The sequence below is a fragment of the Coregonus clupeaformis genome, chromosome 4 (genome assembly GCF_020615455.1).
Source record: "Coregonus clupeaformis isolate EN_2021a chromosome 4, ASM2061545v1, whole genome shotgun sequence".
NCBI lineage: Eukaryota > Metazoa > Chordata > Actinopteri > Salmoniformes > Salmonidae > Coregonus > Coregonus clupeaformis.
The window spans coordinates 11,437,760-11,460,676 of NC_059195.1; the positions used below are offsets into that span (position 1 = coordinate 11,437,760).

Sequence of the window (22,917 nt, forward strand, 5' to 3'; positions counted from 1 at the left end):
GTCCGGTCGGATAGGCCCTGGCCCAAAACTCTCTCACCATAGTTAACAAAAACTGATAAAGCTTACGTATTTCCTGCATCTGTGAAAAGTGTCCATTGCCCTAGCCGGGCGCAACAGCGAGAGGGGTGTGTGTGGACAACTGTAATGGCCGGTTAACGTGTCTGTCAGACAGAACCCTTGGCCAGAATGAGGGGTTTGGATGTAGGTTGACACTCTTTCATCTGAACTCATTCGGAAAAATTCAGTCAACCAGGGCGTCAACACTAGAAGACCCTGAGACATTTGAGGCACCAGAACTATAGGGGTGGCCAGCATCGGAGTTGGAGTTCGTAGACTCCACGTGCCTCTCTCAGTTTGGCCTTTGGGCCTGTGACAAGCTGCCAATGCCAGCGGCAAGCACCTCAGGGTGACTGCAGAGTGCCACCCTTCTTAGACGCAGTCCGCTGCCTGTGGGCAGGGACACCTCGCATTTCTCAAGGCAAAAAGCCATACTGGAAATGGTAGTTTCTCTCTGTGGGAAGAAGAGATGGATAGTGTATACCCTGCAGTATAACAAAATAATAAGACCAGCAGTGCAATCTAGCTGTTTTGTGAGTTTCTAAGGGAAACTAGGATAGTTACTATCTGTACTGTAAACAAATGTAACAAAACTATTATAAACCCAGCTATATACTGAAACCCTCAGTGTAATAGATCTGAGATGTAAGTTTCCAGGGGAAACTAGGATAGTTACTGTCTTAACTGTAAGTACAACAGAACTAGTAACCCCAGCTACACACTGTGCAAGACTGTAGAGTAATAGCTGAAAAGTGAGTTTCCAAGGGAAACTAAGAGTCACTGGAAACTATCATAGTTACTGTATGTAGCCTACTGTAAGTAGCGCAACAGAAAAACTATAGTAAACCCAGCTACACACAGTGTGAAAAAATAGGAGTGTAATAGAGCTGTCAGTTTCCAATTAAGGGATAGTTACTGTCTGTACTGTAAAGTAATGCAACAGAACTATAGTAAACACAGCTACCCATTGAAACATTCAGTGTAATAGAGCTGAGATGTGAGTTTCCATGGGAAATAGTTACTGTCTGTACTGTAAAACAGTGTAATAAAAACTATTGCAACCCAGCAACTGTGTGAAAAAAAAACACCAGTGTCCTGTAATCTCACTATGGTTGGGCTAACATAAACTCAATACCTGAAAATGAAGCTAACAGTGTAATATTACTGTGTCTACAGTATACAATGCACAACACTGTACGATAGTATAGAATGGGACCTACAGTATCAGCCTTAGTCTCATACACTATCTGAAGGAGAGGAGACGTGAATGGCTGTACCTTTCCTTGTGGAAAAATAATTAAGCCAACAGTGTAATATACTATGTCTATAGTAAACACTGCGCAATACTGTATAATAGTAAAGGTTACTATGGACCCAGTATCAGCCTTTGTCTCATAGACTATCTGAATGAAGGAGAGGAGAAATGAATGGCTGTAGCTTTTCCTTGTGGAAAAATAATTAAGCCAACAGTGTAAACTGCCTGACCGTGAAGGGGCAGGGCATTCTACCTCACACATGTTTATAGCTTATTTCTTGCTTTATACGTGTGGGTCGGCTGTACTCAAGGAACGTTTATAGCTTATCTCTTGCTATATACGTGGTGGTGCTGGTTGGCAAGACTTAAGGGAAAGTGTGTTTATAACCGTGCTTAGTCCTGCAATGGTCACCACTCGTTAAGCTAGCTACTTTGCATAGCTCGTTTACCCGTGGAACACACAAGAGTCTAGGCAAGATGGCTGTGTCCTGTGAGAGATGACACGTGGTGTGCCTCGCGACACCTAGCTCACTCTCAGGGGAGAACTACAAGCCCGCTGGAGCGAAACATACACAGTCTCCTGATCTTGCGGGGTAGACGCGGTCCCCGAACCCGAAGGCTATAACCTGGAGGGCTCCGGTGGACAGACAAGTCGCATAGACAACTAAGACAAACCCTCAGCACCGCAATACTGGTAGACCAAACTGAGTATCGCCCAGGTTGGTACACCATCACAAGTAATAAAAACAAGGACGAAACCCAAACAAGATGGCACAAGACAAACTGAGTGGGGGGACAGCAGAGCACCCTGATGGAGAGGCTAGCTAGCTGCTCCAAGCTACTGAATAGCTGCGGGTATACTTCTGCGCTTATACACTCTAACATAGAGGTCTTACCAAGCACATCCTCTCTGGAATGAGCTGAGAAAAGGAAGAGGTGGAAGTATTGCATCGGCAGCTATTTAAGGGGGTCAGCCGCAGCACTACCCGGATCACGGGATTAATCTGAAATTCTTACTCGGAATGTATCCTGCCGCGCGGAAGGATACCATATTGGAGTGATCCAATATAGTGCTACATAACGATGAGCTCTGAGTGATAGCGCAGTAATGCACACTTGAGGTATAGGCTTTACCGGCATTTAAAACGCACTTCCGATCACAAGTAAATCCATTTACGAGTATCAAGTGTGATAAAACAGATACGATTACGAATATGAGTATGATGAAATCGGCACACCCCTAATGTACAGTAGCCATATCAACATGAACAAATCGGTGCTTTTAGATAAATTATTTTAAAGGTTACAAAATGACAATTTTGATTTAAAAATAATAATAATCAAGAAATAATTAAATAGTTTGACAAACCTGTTTGTGAGCTTTCAAATGATATAAAACTCAACCGTTTATATTTTCAGTGATGAAGACAGATGTCTCATCATGGTAGGGTGGGGTATGAAAATGCCCCAACTTTGAGCACCTTTATTTCTTGAATGTTTTGGCATTCAGGTCCAAAAAGTCCCTATGTGACCACCTCTACCATGGGCAAACATGTATGGAAGGTTTCATTCAAACAAAAGGGGTGCAGTCAGAAAGTGATTGAAATCATATGGAACGACCCTAGTGTGAATGCAGAAAGAGTCAGGCACCCAGGATAGACAGAACACTATAAATCCAGAAAATGAATACAGCCCTTCAGCTAATGTAAATCCTCTCAGATCCAGAAGAATTAGAATTTGGCAGATGCAAAGTTATGATTGCAATTAAGCAGTAAAGTGGGGAAAAAAAGACTGTTCTGAGCAAAAAGCCTTAAATTCCAAGAAGTTTTCTTAGGCAATCAGATTAATCAACAACACAAGGGTTTTACTGGCCATACGTTTTATAAGTTCAGCTTGTTTTGCCAACAATACATTCCATGGAGTCATTCATTGCGAAGGAAAACTCAAAATGTATCTTGGGGATATGTCCAGTCAGGTCCCTAATTATTGGCACCCTTGATAAAGACAAAAAAAGATAGGGGACAAAATGATTGGCAACCCTGTTTTCAATACTCTAGCACCCTCCCCTTGCGAGGATAACCATAGCACCGGTTCCAATCCAAGTGCCAATGTCGTTTATCAAACTCCAGGCGGTGCTATGGTCAGATGACATGAAAGTAGAGCTCATTGGCCACGCACACCAGTGGTGGGTTTGGTGTCGAAAAACGGAAGCATATGCAGAAAAGTACCTCATACCTACAGTAAAATATGGTGGTGCATCTTTGATGTTATGGGGCTATTTTGCTTCCACTGGTCCTGTGGCCCTTGTTAAGGTCAACGGCATCATGAACTTTACCAAGTACCAGGACAGTATAGATAAAAACCTAGTTGCCTCTGCCAGGAGGCTAACACTTGGCCGCAAGTGGATCTTCCAGCAAGACAATAACCCCAAGCACACATCAAAATCCACAAAGAAATTATTAATTTACCACAAAATCAACATTTTGCAATGGCTAATTTTCTCATTGATTAAACATTTGATCTCAATACAGTAATCTGCATACAAAAATCTTGGTTTAGTTATACAAATCTTTGCTAGCACAACAGGAGATATATGCAAATGATATGGTTTAGCAGTCATTCAATGTAATTTCGAAATGAACCCAAACCTCTCCCTGACCAGTTTAAACTGAAATTGTCCACCATGAACTGTGTTAGCTAGCTTAGTTCGTTGCTAGTTTGGTTAGCTTGTTGCTAGCTAGCTGGCTGTGTTGGTGTTTGCAATGTAATTTTGGCTAGCTAGCAAAATTTTACAGGCTGCATTTCTTCTATATCCTTGCTGTTACAATAGCTAAACGGTTGGATAAACAAATAGTTTGTGAAACCATGATGTAATGCAGCAGAAGACATGGGGTGAGTTTAGAATTCTCAAACAAGAAGCTTCAATTTGATTGGCTCTTGCATGCAATTTTAATCGCATTTGAGTTGCTTCATGTAACAGCAAAGTTGCTTGAGATGATGTCACTTGCAACCATAGGAGGTTGGTGGCACCTTAATTGAGGAGGACGGGCTCGTGGTAATGGCTGCAACTAAAATTGTTTGCAACCCCAGCCGAAAGCTTAACTGGTGTCATGTTTGTTTGACCTGGTGGTCTTAGCTATCCCCATTACAGCAATAGTCTTGTATCCCCTGTAGCTCAGTTGGTAGAGCATGGCGCTTGCAACGCCAGGGTTGTGGGTTCGTTTCCTACGGGGGGCCAGTATGAAAAATGTATGCACTCACTAACTGTAAGTCGCTCTGGATAAGAGCGTCTGCTAAATGACAAAAAAAAAAAAAAAACATCTAGTAAGATGTCTTGCAACATCGACAGAGTGAGCACTGTACACAGAGTCAGATATGTGAACACAAGCCGACAACCCAAGTCAAGTATTTCATAACATGTCTTTCCCTTTTACCTAAAAGCCTATTCTACCACACGTCCCAGTAGAGCAAAGAAAATCACTCAACGAAAAGTGCAAAACAACAGGAAATCAGCCTCTAACCTCCATTGCCCTACTGGTTAAAAGATACTGGAATGTTTTTCAACATGCTTATCAGTTGGATGCACTTGAAACATATCTACTTCCCCATGTGCTTTGAGTAGGCCACTAATCTTTTTGTCTAATGCTGGGAGGCTACTTTGGGAGCGGCAGGTGTTAGGGAAGCAATCTCAAGTCATTCATCATTTTTGACAAATTCAAACATTCTTATCCAAATCACAAAACCTCTGTCTCAATATTTATGTGACGGAATGAAACTAGACACATTTATAGAAATCAATGTCCGCTGTTTGAAATAAAGAGTACTGTGTTTCATTTTTCCCAAAAACACAGACAGCTCCAATGGTTTGCCTCAACATGGAGGCAAACAGTCATTCTGACAAGACAGATACAGTATTTTACATGCACAGAGACATGTTACTATAGATTACTATAGATTTTCTGTATGTTTTTAAATTTCTAAAGGATTCTTGGAAGACTAGCCCTTGGTGGGCTAAAAGAGATCCTAATAAAATAAAATAAAATGTCTAACTATAATGGGCTAACGTCATCTCATCTGCCCTTTGCACTTTCAGTCATGTGGTCTACCCTTTACATTAAGATCCATAAACATAGCAGTAACACTTTATTTGGATAGCTCATCTGTAGATACTCTACAGACTATCAGTAACATTTCAACTAACCATTTACTAACCCTAACCTTAACCCTAACCCAACCCTAAACCTAACATTAACCCTTATTCTAAACCTAACCCTAATCGTAACATTAGCAAGCAGCTGCTTATCGACATGTTCAACTTCATAAAAAACTAGTTTTCCCATCTCAAGAGGTTGTACTATAGTAAGTGCCTATTAAGTGCCAAAAAAGTAACAGGATTGACCATTTAATCTTAAAACAGCCATAAACCCCCTTGTGACAAGGGGAATGGAAGCTTGTTGTGTACAACAGGGAGTGGCAATTGAATGTAAGCTTAGCAACAACAAAAAAAGGTGTTAAAATATTTATAGCCTATCTATGTAACAGTGTTGAAATGTTATGCTCGACCCACCCAGTTTCACACCACAAAACACCAGAAAATTGCCAAAAAGAGTAGAACCAGCTCACCTGATTTTACACTATGATTTGACTACTAGATGTTCAATGTTTCTTTAGAATTTTTTTTTTTAAGGAATATATTAAAATGAGAGTTTAGTTCACATAACAGGATTGACCTTAAAATGAGGGACAGACGTAAATAAATCCCTAATCACATGAAATAAATAATAATCTTTAGAAGTGACTTTGTCAAAGCAACAACATAACTAGGGCTTTACAATGATGGTGAAAACTTTTGGGGTTAAGTGGTTTAAAATCTTCCTAGAAGTAAGTAGCATAGGGTGTACAGAGGGACATGTCAAAATGTTGCATTTTTTAAATTTAGCAAGTCTTTATTCATATTAAAAATCTGATTGATTGAATTTTCCATGTGGTCTACATTAAAGAGCACTTTATTTAATATAACAGGCTTTTAAAATGCAATATTGGTGTGCAATTTCTACTTAAAATATCAAAGGGACTCAAAAAGGCACTCATTTCGTGGAACGACCCAGAAGGCTAATGAAATCTACTGACATAACATGTATTCCCTAACATATGTACATTGTATGGAACATTTCCTCTTGTTTTTCTACTAATTCAGGATGTGTGTAAACAATGGAGTCTGGAAAGTCCATAAATTAGGCCTAAATATCTTAGAACTGGATGAGTTTACAGAGAGTCACTCATTTGGTGCATACAAGGAAAAGTAGGGCTAACATTGATTTAATCAGCTTTGTTATTGGAACACAACATTGTAACCCCTGGGCAGTTGGAACACCACAGTCTGTCACACCAACTCTCTGACAAAAAAAACTAAATTATTTATTTTAAAAATAGCTATACAGACTTCATTCACTGCAATAGTAGTCATTTATTTACGCATATCAATGACAAATCTAAGTGGCATTTATAAGTAATTTATATAGTTATGTTTTCTCTGTAGCTCGGGCAATTTGGAAGCAGTTGGACCGCTCTGCTTCAGTACATATAATAAATGTGGTAACCAGGGGAACTGTTATTAAGGGCTGAGAACAGGCACTGATGAATAGAGGATAGAGTCTAGTCTGTACATCTCTTAAATAGAGCGGCCTCAGCAAGTGTACAGTTCTTTTCTGAAACAGCAGCAGGCAATTCAACATCCTAATCAACAATTGTTTAATGTTCCTTTCAGGAATGTTACTTTCTCTATGGTGTTTGATTATTTTTCACATAAAACACCAGGGTCTAAAATTATAATGATGATGTGTATGCGATGTGCTTACATGTATATTGGATTCTTGTAATGCAGTTATTACCAACCCTGGACCTGAAGAGCTAAAGGGTGTTCAAGCCCAGCACTAAAACACCTGATTCAACTTATCAACTACTCTAAACTCTACATATAAGATTCTAGATATAAAAAGCTTTATGACACTCACTGTATATAATATGTATAGAAAAAGTCAGATATGTCAATCATAGGATATGAAGAGTACAAGATCTTCTATTCTAGGATATACTCCAATTTGTAAGTCGCTCTGGATAAGAGCGTCTGCTAAATGACCAAAATGTAAATGTAAATGTAATATTGGGCTATTTAGGGATTCCAAAAAGAGAACGTAATCTTCTGAAATCTGTCTTGTCTACTACTTAAACTGCATAATGTGTACTAATCGTACTACATACTATTTAGAACATTATGTTTAGTATAAATGTATGCAGTAAGCAACAAATAACAGCATACTAGGCTCATCCTTCTGAGAATGTGTCATCTAATGCGCAATTGCGTTGATTCCCGCCATTAGTTCATTTTGGTACAGAGCTTCCCCTCAGCTGATTATCAGTTGTTGTCAGATAGACTTGGTCCTCAAAATACGATTCTCTTCCTCAATAGTGTGCAGCGAATTCTACTAGGTGAAAAGCTGAAAGGAGTATGACATCCTGGCATTTAAAGCATACTACATTTTCGAAATTTCACATACTATAAAACGTTATTTTTTCGCATACCCAAAATGCCTACTATTTAGAACGCAAGTACCGGTATTCGGACACAGCCATAGCCTTTTCTCAAAGGGTATCTTGCCAAATCTCTCGAAACCTTGAGCAGGAATTGAAACCATAATGATATGGCAATATATTCTAATAACAGTATAACAGATTTGGCAATAACTATCAAAACTTCATACCGTTGTGTTTTATCGCTTTGGTACTATTTTCACAAGTATGTGGTGAATTTTCAAAACTCTTAGTACATTGTGCATTCATTTTGTTTGTAGACATCTTTCACCACACAACCATTGATCCAAAATATAAGTTTACTGGGAAATATAATGAGGATTGGTTTAATCACCAAAACACAACATAATGATATCTTCTAAATGTAGTTCCTTTAACAACCAGTTAATCCAATAGCAAACATTTTTAGATACATGTTTCAAAATTGCCCTTTGACTGTTTTCAAATTAGGCAATACACTTGCACTACCCATTAAAATTGACTGAACATCACATTTCCATAATTTTTATCCCATGTGTGATCAAAGGTGTGATCATTGAAGACATCATTCACAATGTAATCAAATTAAAGAAATTAACTTGGCCATAGGTGCTCATCGAAATCTCAGTAAATATCCTCATTGTTCATGAACCTGGGGAAAAACCTTTTGGCATGACGAATCTAAGCCTGACATACAAGGCCTTCAGAAAGTATTCACACCCCTTTACTTTTTTCACATTTTGTTGGGTTACAAAGTGGGATTAAAATTGATTTAATTGTCATTTTTTTGTCAACAATCTACACAAAATACTCTGTAATGTCAAAGTGTAAGAAAAATTCTAACATTTGTAAAAAAAAATATATATATATATATATATATATATATATATATATATATATATATATATATATATATATACAGTGGGGAGAACAAGTATTTGATACACTGCCGATTATGCAGGTTTTCCTACTTACAAAGCATGTAGAGGTCTGTAATTTTTATCATAGGTACACTTCAACTGTGAGAGACGGAATCTAAAACAAATATCCAGAAAATCACATTGTATGATTTTTAAGTAATTAATTTGCATTTTATTGCATGACATAAGTATTTGATACATTAGAAAAGCAGAACTTAATATTTGGTACAGAAACCTTTGTTTGCAATTACAGAGATCATACGTTTCCAGTAGGTCTTGACCAGGTTTGCACACACTGCAGCAGGGATTTTGGCCCACTCCTCCATACAGACCTTCTCCAGATCCTTCAGGTTTCGGGGCTGTCGCTGGGCAATACGGACTTTCAGCTCCCTCCAAAGATTTTCTATTGGGTTCAGGTCTGGAGACTGGCTAGGCCACTCCAGGACCTTGAGATGCTTCTTACGGAGCCACTCCTTAGTTGCCCTGGCTGTGTGTTCCGGGTCGTTGTCATGCTGGAAGACCCAGCCACAACCCATCTTCAATGCGCTTACTGAGGGAAGGAGGTTGTTGGCCAAGATCTCACGATACATGGCCCCTTCCATCCTCCCCTCAATACGGTGCAGTCGTCCTGTCCCCTTTGCAGAAAAGCATCCCCAAAGAATGATTTTTCCACCTCCATGCTTCACGGTTGGGATGGTGTTCTTGGGGTTGTACTCATCCTTCTTCTTCCTCCAAACACGGCGAGTGGAGTTTAGACCAAAAAGCTCTATTTTTGTCTCATCAGACTACATGACCTTCTCCCATTCCTCCTCTGGATCATCCAGATGGTCATTGGCAAACTTCAGACGGGCCTGGACATGCGCTGGCTTGAGCAGGGGGGACCTTGCGTGCGCTGCAGGATTTTAATCCATGACGGCGTAGTGTGTTACTAATGGTTTTCTTTGAGACTGTGGTCCCAGCTCTCTTCAGGTCATTGACCAGGTCCTGCCGTGTAGTTCTGGGCTGATCCCTCACCTTCCTCATGATCATTGATGCCCCACGAGGTGAGATCTTGCATGGAGCCCCAGACCGAGGGTGATTGACCATCATCTTGAACTTCTTCCATTTTCTAATAATTGCGCCAACAGTTGTTGCCTTCTCACCAAGCTGCTTGCCTATTGTCCTGTAGCCCATCCCAGCCTTGTGCAGGTCTACAATTTTAACCCTGATGTCCTTACACAGCGCTCTGGTCTTGGCCATTGTGGAGAGGTTGGAGTCTGTTTGATTGAGTGTGTGGACAGGTGTCTTTTATACAGGTAACGAGTTCAAACAGGTGCAGTTAATACAGGTAATGAGTGGAGAACAGGAGGGCTTCTTAAAGAAAAACGAACAGGTCTGTGAGAGCCGGAATTCCTACTGGTTGGTAGGTGATCAAATACTTATGTCATGCAATAAAATCCACATTAATTACTTAAAAATCATACAATGTGATTTCCTGGATTTTTGTTTTAGATTCCGTCTCTCACAGTTGAAGTGTACTACCTATGATCAAAATTACTGTCACGATCGTTATAATAAGTGGACCAAGGCACAGCGTGAAATGCGTACATCTTTTATTGAGTACTATTAACAATAACAAAACGAAACGTGAAGTCCTCGGTCATAAACACAAACCTACATGGAACAAGATCCCACAAATGACAAGTGCACAACAGGCTGCCTAAGTATGGTTCCCAATCAGAGACAACAAGACACAGCTGCCTCCGATTGGGAACCACCCCGGCCAACACAGAAACACACGATCTAGAAAAGAACACATAGAAAACAAAACATAGACACTACACATATAAACTAACACCCTGGCTCAACATATAAGAGTCCCCAGAGCCAGGGCGTGACAATTACAGACCTCTACATGCTTTGTAAGTAAGAAAACCTGCAAAATCGGCAGTGTATCAAATACTTGTTCTCCCCACTGTATATGAAAAATAAAAAATAAAACAACCCCCTGAGTCAATATAGGTTAGAATCACCTTTGGCAGTGATTACAGCTGTGAGTCTTTCTGGATATGTCTCTAAGAGCTTTCCAAACCTGGATTGTGCAACATTTTCTAAATTCTTCAAGCTCTGTCAAATTGGTTGTTGATCATTGCAAGACAACCATTTTCAGGTCTTGCCATAGATTTTCAAGCAGATTTAAGTCAAAACTGTAACTAGGCCACTCAGGACCATTCACCGTCTTCTTGGTAAGCAACTCCAGTGTAGATTTGGCCTTGTGTTATAGGTTAAAAGGTAAAAGGTAAAAGGTGAGTTCATCTCCCAGTGTTTATTTTTTATCCTGAAAAACTCCCCAGTCCTTAACCATTACATTACAAGTGTTGTGATGTGACTTTCATTAATGTGATGACTGTTATTTATCGAATAATTACCTACTATGTTTAATTGTTACTAGATTAAATTAATCATGTAACAATTAACTCATTAGGAATTTGGGGCATCACGGGAGAAGTTGTTTAACGAGTTACCATCTCCCGAATTAAACTCAATAATATATAGATATCGATAACAGTCACTTATTAATAATTTAACTCATATCAGTCTCATTCTGAACGTCGCAGACTTCGTGAATCTGCACAAACCCGAGTCTTACTGATCATTCCGCACCACACAAATTGATTTGATTCTTTATTTACTACCAAACTAAATGATAACACAGGATACACACACGGTATAGGTTATTGATTAGAAACTTAATACGATAATGACAGGTCCCTAGCGGATTAACACAATATGACACTTGTTACAAAAGATGGAGAGTTAAAGAAAGAGAGAGAAAGCGATAGAGGATGAGAAGCAACACTTGGATACATTTGGGAACTACTCTAACAGTAATCTTTTTTTTTTTTTTTTTTTTTTTTTTTTAGTCATTTAGCAGACGCTCTTATCCAGAGCGACTTACAGGAGCAATTAGGGTTAAGTGCCTTGCTCAAGGGCACATCGACAGATTTTTCACCTAGTCGGCTTGGGGATTAGAACCAGCGACCTTTCGGTTACTGGCACAACGCTCTTACCCACTAAGCCACCTGCCGCCCCGAATTGACAGCCCTTTTGGGTAAGAAGTAATGCATGTATTTATGCGTTCAAGGTCTTCGTCTTGTATCTCTGTTGGACCCAGGCCTTCGTGGAAAGGGTTCGATTGGGCCTGCTCCTTCGGATGGGCCTTCTCCTTCGTCCTCAGATGTAAGGCTCTGATTGTCCACAAGAGGTCACAATGTCCTTCTTCTTAGTTGTCTGTTTACTTTCACCTGTTCTGGAAGTGGTCTTCTGAGGACGGTGTCGATGATCCCCAGTGGGGTGATGAGAGCAGTGTAGTAGACAATGATTTGAAGAGAGTAACAGGATGGTCCCACTTAAATTCACCTTCTTAGATACAGTACTTAGAACAGCTACTCAGCCGTAACATTGATTTTCAGAGAGGCGACTGTCGTCTTCACCTCATGTTGTTTTTCAGGGTCGTAACCAATGGAGACCTAAGCTGCAGCTTGAGTCCGTCTGGTCTGGTATGTTAATTCTTAACTCAATCTTTTATACCCTCGGGTAAAAAGGGGCGTTTCCGTCATACTGACACGCTCTCTGAGCTCCCTCGGGCGTGGCTATATCATCATCACTATGATTTTGTTAGAAAGCTAAAATCACATTCCTATCTTCATGGAAACATTGTCTTCCTCCTTGATATGTTCTACCCAAGGTAAAGGATGTAACCCTGATATCCACAGTGTAAAAGCTCTTGAAGTCACAATGTTTTCGTTATAACATCTTTATACCATTTTTAATGACATCACAAAATATACATACATTTTCCATATTCCATTTCTCATCATTCCCAACATTCAGATGTTGAAATATATTGTCCCAGTGTTCATTGTTGGATGTTGAAGTTTTTGGGCGGCAAAACCTTCTGTAACAAATTGTACAAACATTATTTCCCAATACTGAGGAGCAAAGGGAGAGATTCCCCTCCTGCCTAATTTACGACAGAGTGTTAAGGTGTCAAAACCGGCCCACCCCCCCTTCCCCTCTTCTGTGGGTCAGAGGGTCTGGTAGTTGTCAGCTATTTACCAAGCTGATGTGAGGCCTTTGATCCTCACCCAGGAGAGTCATGACACAAGCATACCCATAACATGATGCAGATACCAGCATGCTTGAAAATATGGAGAGTGGTACTCAGTAATGTGTTGTATTGGATTTGCCCCAAACATAACACTTTGTATTCAGGACAAAAAGTTAATTGTTTTTCCACATTTTTTGCAGTATTACTTTAGAGCCTTGTTGCAAACAGGATGCATGTTTTGGAATATTTTTATTCTGTACAGGCTTCCTTCTTTTCACTCTGTCAATTAGGTTAGTATTATGAAGTAACTACAATGTGGTTGGTCCATCCTCAGTTTTCTCCTACCACAGCCATTACACTCTGTAACTGTTTTAAAGTCACCATTGGCCTCTCTGGCAACTGAGTTAGGAAGGATGCCTGTATCTTTGTAGTGAATGGTGTATTGATACACCATCCAACGTGTAATGAATAACCATGCTCAAAATGATATTCAATGTCTTTTTTTTTACCCATCTATCAATAGGTGTCCTTCTTTGCGAGGCATTGGAAAACCTCAAAGGTCTTTATGATTTAATCTGTGTTTGAAATTCACAGATAATTGTATGTGTGGGGTACAGAGATGAGGTAGTCATTCATAAATCATGTTAAACACTATTATTGCACAAAGAGTGAGTCCATGCAACTTATGTGACTTGTTAAGCAACTTTTTACTCCTGAACTTATTTAGGCTTGCCATAACAAAGGGGTTGAATACTTATTGACTTGAGACATTTCAGCGTTTCATTTTTATTTAATTTGTTTAAAAAAATCAAAAAACATAATTCCACTTTGACGTTATGGGGTATTGTGTGTAGACTTAGTGACAAAATAATTTATATTTAATACATTTTAAATTCAGGCTGTAACACAATAAAATGTGGAAAATGCCAAGTTGTGTGAATACTTTCTGAAGGGACTGTATGTCTGGATTGAAATCATTGCATGCCTCATCCATGGCCTGAAGGAGGGTGGTACGTTCATGGGGATGGCAATCATACATCTTCCACCTGTATTTGAATTGTGTATTGTATTTTACAGTATTGTATTGTACTTATGTATTTTAGTGGTCCTGTACGTGGCTCAGTTCATAAGCGCATGACACTAGCAACACCAGTTTTCTCACTGAGGTCACATACCAAAATGTGTGGCATATATTACAGTATTACAGTACTGTATTGGCCAATGCAATTTTAGTAAAGCAGTGGTGAAAAGGTGACTGTATGATTTTGTGTGTTGTACTTAGTCAATTGAAAATGTGCTTAGAATTTAAACAATTGCCTTTTTGATGATCTGTTTTGAATTTTGTACTAAGAGTTGTGAAAATGTACCACATACTTGCAAAAATTGCACCAAAAGCATTAACAAATAAAACTAACTACCACAGCTTCATAACTACCTGGATCCAGATGCAGTGTCTCACTGTTGCAGAAGTCTGTGAAGCAGCAGTGCCGCTTGGAGACGTTCCGGGAGCTGTAGCAGAAGACCTGTCCCCTCATCTCGGCCGGGGACAGACAGGACTTGACGGCCTCCTCCTTCCCGTTGATCAGCATCACAGAGTTCCAGCAGGCCCCGTCCACGCCTGTCTCACAGGTGTTGTTGGCACATAGCTGGCACACACACTTCAGAGCTGAAACGCAACAGGGTGACATCATCAGACTTCTGGTTTTCGAATAAGTTTCTCAGTACACTCTTAAGTTTGTGATTTTCTAGAGCCTTTCTTGTCAGTCTTGCATATCACTTAGACTTCTGAAGAACAACATTAATAACTGTATAACTCATGTTTTAGGACAAGCCATATCAGCTACAGCAATGAAAATAGTTTTTTTTTAAACAAATCAATTCAGTGGTTGGGGAAACAAGTATAATGCCTGTTCGTTTAGAACCCCGATATTAACACCCAGATAATCTTGTGCTCTTCTTGGAGCTTCTACCCACTCCTGCCTTGTTTTGATAAAGCCATGAGGACAGCATGGTTCTCCTACTTATAAGGAAGTAGGTATATACTGTGGGTCTGTGTCCAACTTTTATAGGGGCAGAGAGGTCATGTTTGCCTGGTTGGACCTGTAGGGAATCGCTCAGATCATTCTCTCAGGTCCCTGCTACATGTCTGAGCGAAGCTCGATTTCTCTGACTATCAGAACGCTCTCAGATGCTCCCCAACACTGCTGATGGGAAGATTAATAGACTAATCCATTCCAAATTGATGTTGTGTTCGAATCAGTGAAATGTGGTAATGACTTCACTTGTCCATATTTTACATATGCCTTTACAAGATTCCTGGGTGACTTCCTCCATCACTCAGTTGGAATTTCACTTTCTAAGAAGAGTATGAATTTATGTATTGTATATATACTGTCATAAAAGTCTTTGGGCCCATTTCCCAGATTGAGCCAATTCCTGACAAAGCGAGCACACTTTTTGCTGCAGAAGTAGGCGTCAAAGGGGTCTGGCTACCCGACACTGACCAAACATTTGATATAAATTGTAATTGAAACAATTAAGAAGAAAAAAATACTAAATGATGACCAAAACACACCTTAATTGCGGGGTCAGTTCCTGATAAGATAAGATGTACATTATTGTCCCTTAACTTACAGAGAACGAAAACGTGTCTTTATGCTCACAACCCAAACCAACCGAGACACACACACACACACACACACATACATACATACCCCTGAGGGTCTGGAAGCAATGGGTCAGCTGCAGTGCAGAGCCCCTAGAGCAATTATAGGGGATTAAGTGCATTGCTCAAGGGCACAACGGCAGGCGATGGTATCTAGGATGATGCCAGCAACCCTCCGGCTGCCAGCTCACTCCACGCCAGATTTTCCCGTCTGAGCTGGGATCTAAACTAGGCTATCTGCCGCTCCATCTACCACTGAGTGTTTATGTTATCCTCTGCCCTTCCCATTAGCCATGGTGAAAGAAGAGGGTTGTATGGCAAGCATGGACAGGCACACTACCATACAAGAGGGTTTCTAGCATAAGAGACACTCTACTGTGAACAGTTGCATGGATAAATTATACCTAATCATAAAGTGCGGAGAGAGAGAGAAAGTAGCTGCCCTCACTCAACCTAACCTGTGGTAAGGCAGCAAATTACGCAGTGCCTATGTACAAGAAGGATCAAACTAATGGGGGAAACCAGCTTTGATATGCAGGCAACGTGTGGCTCTGGATAATATGTCTTGATTGCCATCTGTGGTTCACAATCATGACAAATCACTATAAAACCGCACTGCAATTGTTACTACTAGCAGCTCATATACTGTAAATGGTAATTGATTTGAACTGTACTCTATGAATGCACTTCCTAATTCTCTTACAGTGATGATTGGATCTCACTTGCTGTTCTTGCTTATCCCCATGGGCGTGTAGAATTTTGGATAACGATTCACTGTCATGCAAATAATCACGGTTATCGTAATAATTGTTCATTCTTGTTGAAAAATGTAACCTTGTAATGCATCTTTAAAAATGTATTAGACACACTCCCCTCCTTATGTATTTGGACAGTGAAGGTAACATTTTACATTTGGCTCAATACTCCAGCATTTGGGATTTGAGATCAAATGTTTCATATGAGGCAACAGTACAGAATGTCATATTTTACTTGAGGGTATTTTCATACATATCTGTTTTACCGTTTAGAAATGAAAGCACTTTATAAACTCAGCAAAAAAAGAAACGTCCTCTCACTGTCAACTGCGTTTATTTTCAGAAAACTTAACATGTGTAAATATTTGTATGAACATAAGATTCCACAGACATAAACTGAACAAGTTCCACAGACATGTGACTAACAGAAATGGAATAATGTGTCCCTGAACAAAGGGGGGTTCAAAATAAAAAATAACAGTCAGTATCTTGTGTGGCCACCAGCTGCATTAAGTACTGCAGTGCATCTCCTCCTCATGGACTGCACCAGATCCACCAAGGCACCTGCAAGTTCCCGAACATTTCTGGGGGGAATGGCCCTAGCCCTCACCCTCCGATCCAACAGGTCCCAGATGTGCTCAATGGGATTGAGATCCGGGCTCTACACTGGCCATGGCAGAACACTGACATTCCTGTCTTGCAGGAAATCACGCACAGAACGAGCAGTATGGCTGGTGGCATTGTCATGCTGGAGGGTCATGTCAGGATGAGCCTGCAGGAAGGGTGCCACATGAGGGAGGAGGATGTCTTCCCTGTAACGCACAGCGTTGAGATTGCCTGCAATGATAACAAGCTCAGTCCGATGATGCTGTGACACACCGCCCCAGACCATGACGGACCCTCCACCTCCAAATCGATCCCGCTCCAGAGTACAGGCCTCGGTGTAACGCTCATTCCTTCGACGATAAACATGAATCCGACCATCACCCCTGGTGAGACAAAACCGCGACTCGTCAGTGAAGAGCACTTTTTGCCAGTCCTGTCTGGTCCAGCGACGGTGGGTTTGTGCCCATAGGCAACGTTGTTGCCGGTGATGTCTGGTGAGGACCTGCCTTACAACAGGCCTACAAGCCCTCAGTCCAGCCTCTCTCAGCCTATTGCGTACAGTCTGAGCACTGATGGAGGGATTGTGCGTTCCTGGTGTAACTCGGGCAGTTGTTGTTGCCATCCTGTACCTGTCCCGCAGGTGTGATGTTCGGATGTACCGATCCTGTGCAGGTGTTGTTACACATGGTCTGCCACTGCGAGGACGACCATCTGTCCGTCCTGTCTCCCTGTAGCGCTGTCTTAGGCGTCTCACAGTACGGACATTGCAATTTATTGCCCTGGCCACATCTGCAGTCCTCATGCCTCCTCGCAGCATGCCTAAGGCACGTTAACGCAGATGAGCAGGGACCCTGGGCATCTTTCTTTTGGTGTTTTTCATAGTCAGTAGAAAGGCCTCTTTAGTGTCCTAAGTTTTCATAACTGTAACCTTAATTGCCTACCGTCTGTAAGCTGTTAGTGTCTTAACGACCGTTCCACAGGTGCATGTTCATTAATTGTTTATGGTTAATTGAACAAGCATGGGAAACAGTGTTTAAACCCTTTACAATGAAGATCTGTGAAGTTATTTGGAATTTTACGAATTATCTTTGCAAGACAGGTCCTGAAAAAGGCCCGTTTTTTTTGGCTGAGTTTATATCTAGTCCCCGTATTTGAAGAAGTCAGAAGTGTCTTTGGACAAAATTCACTTATAGTGTATTAAAGTAGTCAAAAGTTTAGTATTTAGTTTAAGTTTAATTTATTTGCACCAAAGAAAACAAGTGATAAACAATACAGATCAAAACAAATACAAATAAAAAACTGTGTGCAGGTGTGGTTGGAAGCCCAAGGGCTTTATTGAAAACCACACCACAAAAGAAAAACAATATGCCACAGGAGGTTGGTGGCCCCTTAATTGGGGAGGACGGGCTCGTGGTAATGACTGGCGCAGAATCCGTGGAATGGTATCAAATACATCAAACACACGGTTTCCATGTGTTTGATGCCATTCCGTTTGCGCTGTTCCAGTCATTATTATGAGCCGTCATCCCCTCAAGCCTCCACTGCATTATACAATACATAAGTACAAAAATAAAAAAGGTTTGTTAAAACTGATAACAAAACCTACTAATTATAAATGTAAAAATGTATTGATCAGTAATCACGAAATAAATTACTGTATTAAACGTGTGTGTGCATGTGAGTGTGTGAGAGTTAGGCTATATGGAGGAGATAGATTACTGAGTAGTTTGGTCCCATATTCCTAGCACCAATGACTACATCAACCATGTGACTCTACACACTCATTGGATGCATTTGCAGTTTGATTTGGTTGTGTTTTGCCCAATAGAAACTGAATGGTAAATGATGACTGGTGTAACTTTCTTTCTAATTGAGTAGATAAGATGTTTCTGAACACTTCTAAATTAATCCTGATAATGCCATGTTTAAGAAAAATTATGAATGAATCATTAATAATGATGAGTGAGAAAGTATCATTCACAATTCATTCATGATGGTAGCGTCCACATTAATGTAGATATGTTCAGAAACATCTTCAGGAGGGCGGTCACGTGTGCTAGCAATGCAGAGGTCCTGGGTTCGATCCTCGGTGTGAGCCGAATCAAGAGGAAGCGGTACTCACTAAGTAAGCAGAATGACGTCCTTTACTCAAGTAGACCCTTCTTTGAAATAGCCGCTATCAGCAGAATAAGTGCGAATGCCAGGATTTTAGATCACATTACACTATAATATGCACCATCAAGTCACAGACCATACAACATTGTGGTAGGATATGGTCCAACCAAACGCTTTGAAAAGGTTTGGTATTTGAAATGAGAGAAGATTAATGAGTAATAGGTATTTTGTATTTTATTAGGATCCCCATTAGCTGTTGCAAAAGCAGCAGCTACTCTTCCTGGGGTCCACACAAAACATGAAACATGACATAATACAGAACATTAATAGACAAGAGCAGCTCAAGGACATTAATAGCTAACTGTTTTATGTAAATAGGCCTATGTAAGAGAAAACTGCTACTTTATCAGGGGCTTTACTGTTGAATGTAAAGAGCCTCTATTCATTAGTTAACATTAAATCTACCCATTAATAGAAAATAAACTTTCCTCATAGTACTGTAAAAAAATTTAACGTTTTAAAAGCAACATAATAATAATACATAATAATAAATAAACATGTAAAAGGTATTACAATTTGTATTTGGTTCAGTTAACAAAGGTGGAACAAATTGAGTCTCAGCAAAAGCAATTCTTTTTAACACTAGATTAAATTAGGTTTATGACATAGTAGCCTACAGCCTACGCAAATCATATTGCACATGCACCTGCGAACGTCTATCACGTTGATTCAAAAGTTTTACACTGATCTTTTGACATTAGCTATTTTTCAGATGATTACACAGCATAGCTATTTTACTTGCATAATGTTCAGGGTACAAAATGTGTTAACAAAAATATATGTAGCAAACTGTATCATACATGAACGGCAGTCATCATATGACTGAGCCTACTCAAACAGTCAGGCTGTAAATTTGAAGTCCAACTACAGCATAAACTGTGCTTGACATGGACTGAAATAGGTCCCGGTATTCATTTTGGGTGCCGGTACTGTTTATATTTAGGTGCAGGAGCTGCACAATGCTTTTGAGCTAATATTCTATAAAAGGAACAGGAGCTCAAGCAGTATAACATTTGAGATGCCAGTTCTCCGGTAAAACACAGCTAAATAGCCTACAATTACCGCCTAAACAACCCATGATACATGCAGTGGTCGCACAGCTTAAATAAGAAACCAAGCAAACGTTTGTCCTATAGCCTACCTGTGCTCAGCTGTGCAACAGATATAAATATAAACACCGCTTCAACCGTGGGGAGCCTGGGACGAGTCATGGCGGGAGGACCCACATCTGCTTGGTTCGCGGACGCCCTGTCTATACCGTTTTTCTAGAGAAAATCATTACTTTCGTGGTAAATCAGTCGTGTGCACACTTCGCATTGCTCCACTCTAAATAACAAGTGAGAGAACTGAATACGCAATAGGGTGATTTGCTCCGCCTCTGTCAGTGTCGACCCGTCATTCAGGGCAGAGCCCCACCTGTTTTGAGGCCCACATTTTTTGCTAAAATATACGTGTCACATATCAGTTTGCAAACAATGTAAAACAATTTTATATATATATATATATATATATATATATATAACTGAGCTAATAAAGCCGCATACAGACATAGTCTCTTTTTTTGTTTTCTTGAGTAAGGCAGCTCCAAAATGAAGGTGTTTCAGCCAAACTCAGTGCTTTCTGTGATGGTGGGGCAAGCCAGCAGAAAATACGGAGCGTTGCACTATGATTGGCACAGTGTTCTGTCACTCATGGGGACACTATGTCACCGCCAAGTCTAAGGGTAGACTTTGCAAATTCAAGCCCCTTGGTTGCTGCCATAGAGTTACATTAGAAGTGCCCTTCCAAGAAGGCTCAAGGTCATTGTCCACAGATAAAATGACGTCAAATCACGTTCTTTGTACAGTAGCTTTGATTAGACTGATCATGTCAACATCTTACTTTCAAAATCCTAGCTAGCAGTCATCATGAATCAAGTCGACAATCTACTGGCAAATCCTGTTTAATCCTTGTCATATGAAGAGAAATAATGAAGATAAATTATACATAAAACGTATCGGTGGACATAAACATTACACAACAAGTTGTAAATCGCAAATTCAACAATGAGTGGTTTGGAAGGAATCGGTGACAGTGGCTAACTGCAAGCATTGCAACTGGGAAGTCGGGAATAAACGAGTTCCGACTGGGAAAATATGTTTTGAACGGTCATCCAACTCGGAATTGTAAATCCGGCCTTTTTCTCTTTCTTTGATGAAAAAATTTGCCCACGAAGGTCCGCTGCACCACCTTCCTGTTCAAGTGAGCACAGCACAACAAGGTGAGTCCAAAAATGTATTGTATGCTGCTGCATACATGATGTCATATGCCAGGGAGATATGTATACTGTAGCTAAGATGTTAGTAGCCCATGTGCCTCACCCTAATCATTTGGTCTATTTACCCCTCTTAATTTCGCCTACTGTTCTGACTTGGTGGTGCACATGTAGCCTATAACCTGTTTTAGAGAAATGTAATCATTGAATATTGTAAGAGCTTTCATTGACTGCTTATATGCCCCCTTTATTTATGCTATGGTTCTGACTTGGTGTACAGGGAGAACACTGTAAGAACGGCCCATGTTCTGAATTCTATCACTGTACATTTCAAAAGTGTTAAATAGTTATATTGACTACGTCCGTCCTAGCTCGCTCATTAGTCTTAATCGAAATTACGGATTGCTTCTTATCCGCTTGTCGTCCTCTTATGCCATTGTTTGTACATCTCATTTGTCATTAGAAACCACATTTGTTTAAGCAAGTCAGCCACATTAGCTATGTTTTTTAAAAAGGCAGTAAATGAGGCTGAATGAACTGTTTCGCTGCCAGACAAGGCTCCGCTGTTAGACAGGTGTGGCAGTGGCAAGATGTTGGGACTGCTGTTGGGACAGCTTTATGTAGGCCCTAACAGTTTGTGTGCACCGTTTGTCACTGTTATAGTGCAATTAATGTATTGTTTAGTTTTGTGTTGTGTAGTGGCTTTGCTGGCATGCATCCCACTTTTTTTTTGCCCCACCAAGATTTACATGCTAAAATGGCCAGTGATAATAATATAGATAATAATAGAAAATAGAATACAATTTTTTTTTAAACACACAAGAACTACAATGTGAGTTAAAGAAACACAAGAATACAAGTATATACAGGTCAGTGCCAGTACCATTCAATGTGCAGGGGTACTGGAGTGGTTGAGGTGGGTTTATACATAAAAAGTGACTGGTAGTAGGATATACAGTGCTTTCAGAAAGTATTCATACCCCTTGACTTATTCCATGTTTTGTTGTGTTGCAGTCTGAATTCTAAATGGATGAAATAAAACATTCTCACCCATCTACACACAATACTCCATAATGACAAAATGAAAACATGTTTTTAGACAAAATAAATCAAATTTATTGAAAATGTAATACAGAAATATCTAATGTACATAACTATTCACACCACTGAGTCAAAACATGTTAGAATGACCTTTGGCAGCGATTACAGCTGTGAGTCTGTCTGGGTAAGTCTCTAAGAGGTTTGCACATCTGGATTGTACAATATTTGCACTTTTTTTTTTTTTTTTACTCTTCAAGCTCTGTCAAGTTGGTTGTTGATCATGGCTAGACAGCCATTTTCAAGTCTTGCCACAGATGTTCAAGCCAATTTAAGTCAAAACTGTAATTAGGCCACTCAGGAACATTAAATGTCATCTTGGTAAGCAACTCCAGTGTATTTTGGCCTTGTGTTTTAGGTTATTGTCCTGCTGAAATGTGAATTTGTCTCATAGTGTCTGTTGGAAAGCAGACTGAACCAGGGTTTCCTCTAGGATATGTCCTGTGCTTAGCTCTATTCAGTTTATTTGTAT

At 40.1% G+C, this 22,917-nt stretch overlaps 1 protein-coding gene across 2 annotated transcripts in view; it reads right to left on the reverse strand.

Annotated features, from left to right (window-relative positions):
- Window positions 1-20,476, reverse strand: part of LOC121551790 (activin receptor type-1C-like) — a 39,127-nt gene extending 18,651 nt beyond the window's left edge. For both annotated transcript variants that reach the window (XM_041864516.2, XM_041864510.2), the window contains exons 1-2: window positions 20,235-20,476; window positions 14,328-14,558 (exon numbers count right to left, since the gene is read on the reverse strand). In XM_041864516.2, coding sequence (XP_041720450.2) covers window positions 14,328-14,558; window positions 20,235-20,304 — 301 coding nt within the window. In that variant the 5' untranslated portion in view covers window positions 20,305-20,476. The remainder of the gene's footprint in view (window positions 1-14,327; window positions 14,559-20,234) is intronic.
- Between the last annotated feature and the right edge of the window lie 2,441 nt (window positions 20,477-22,917).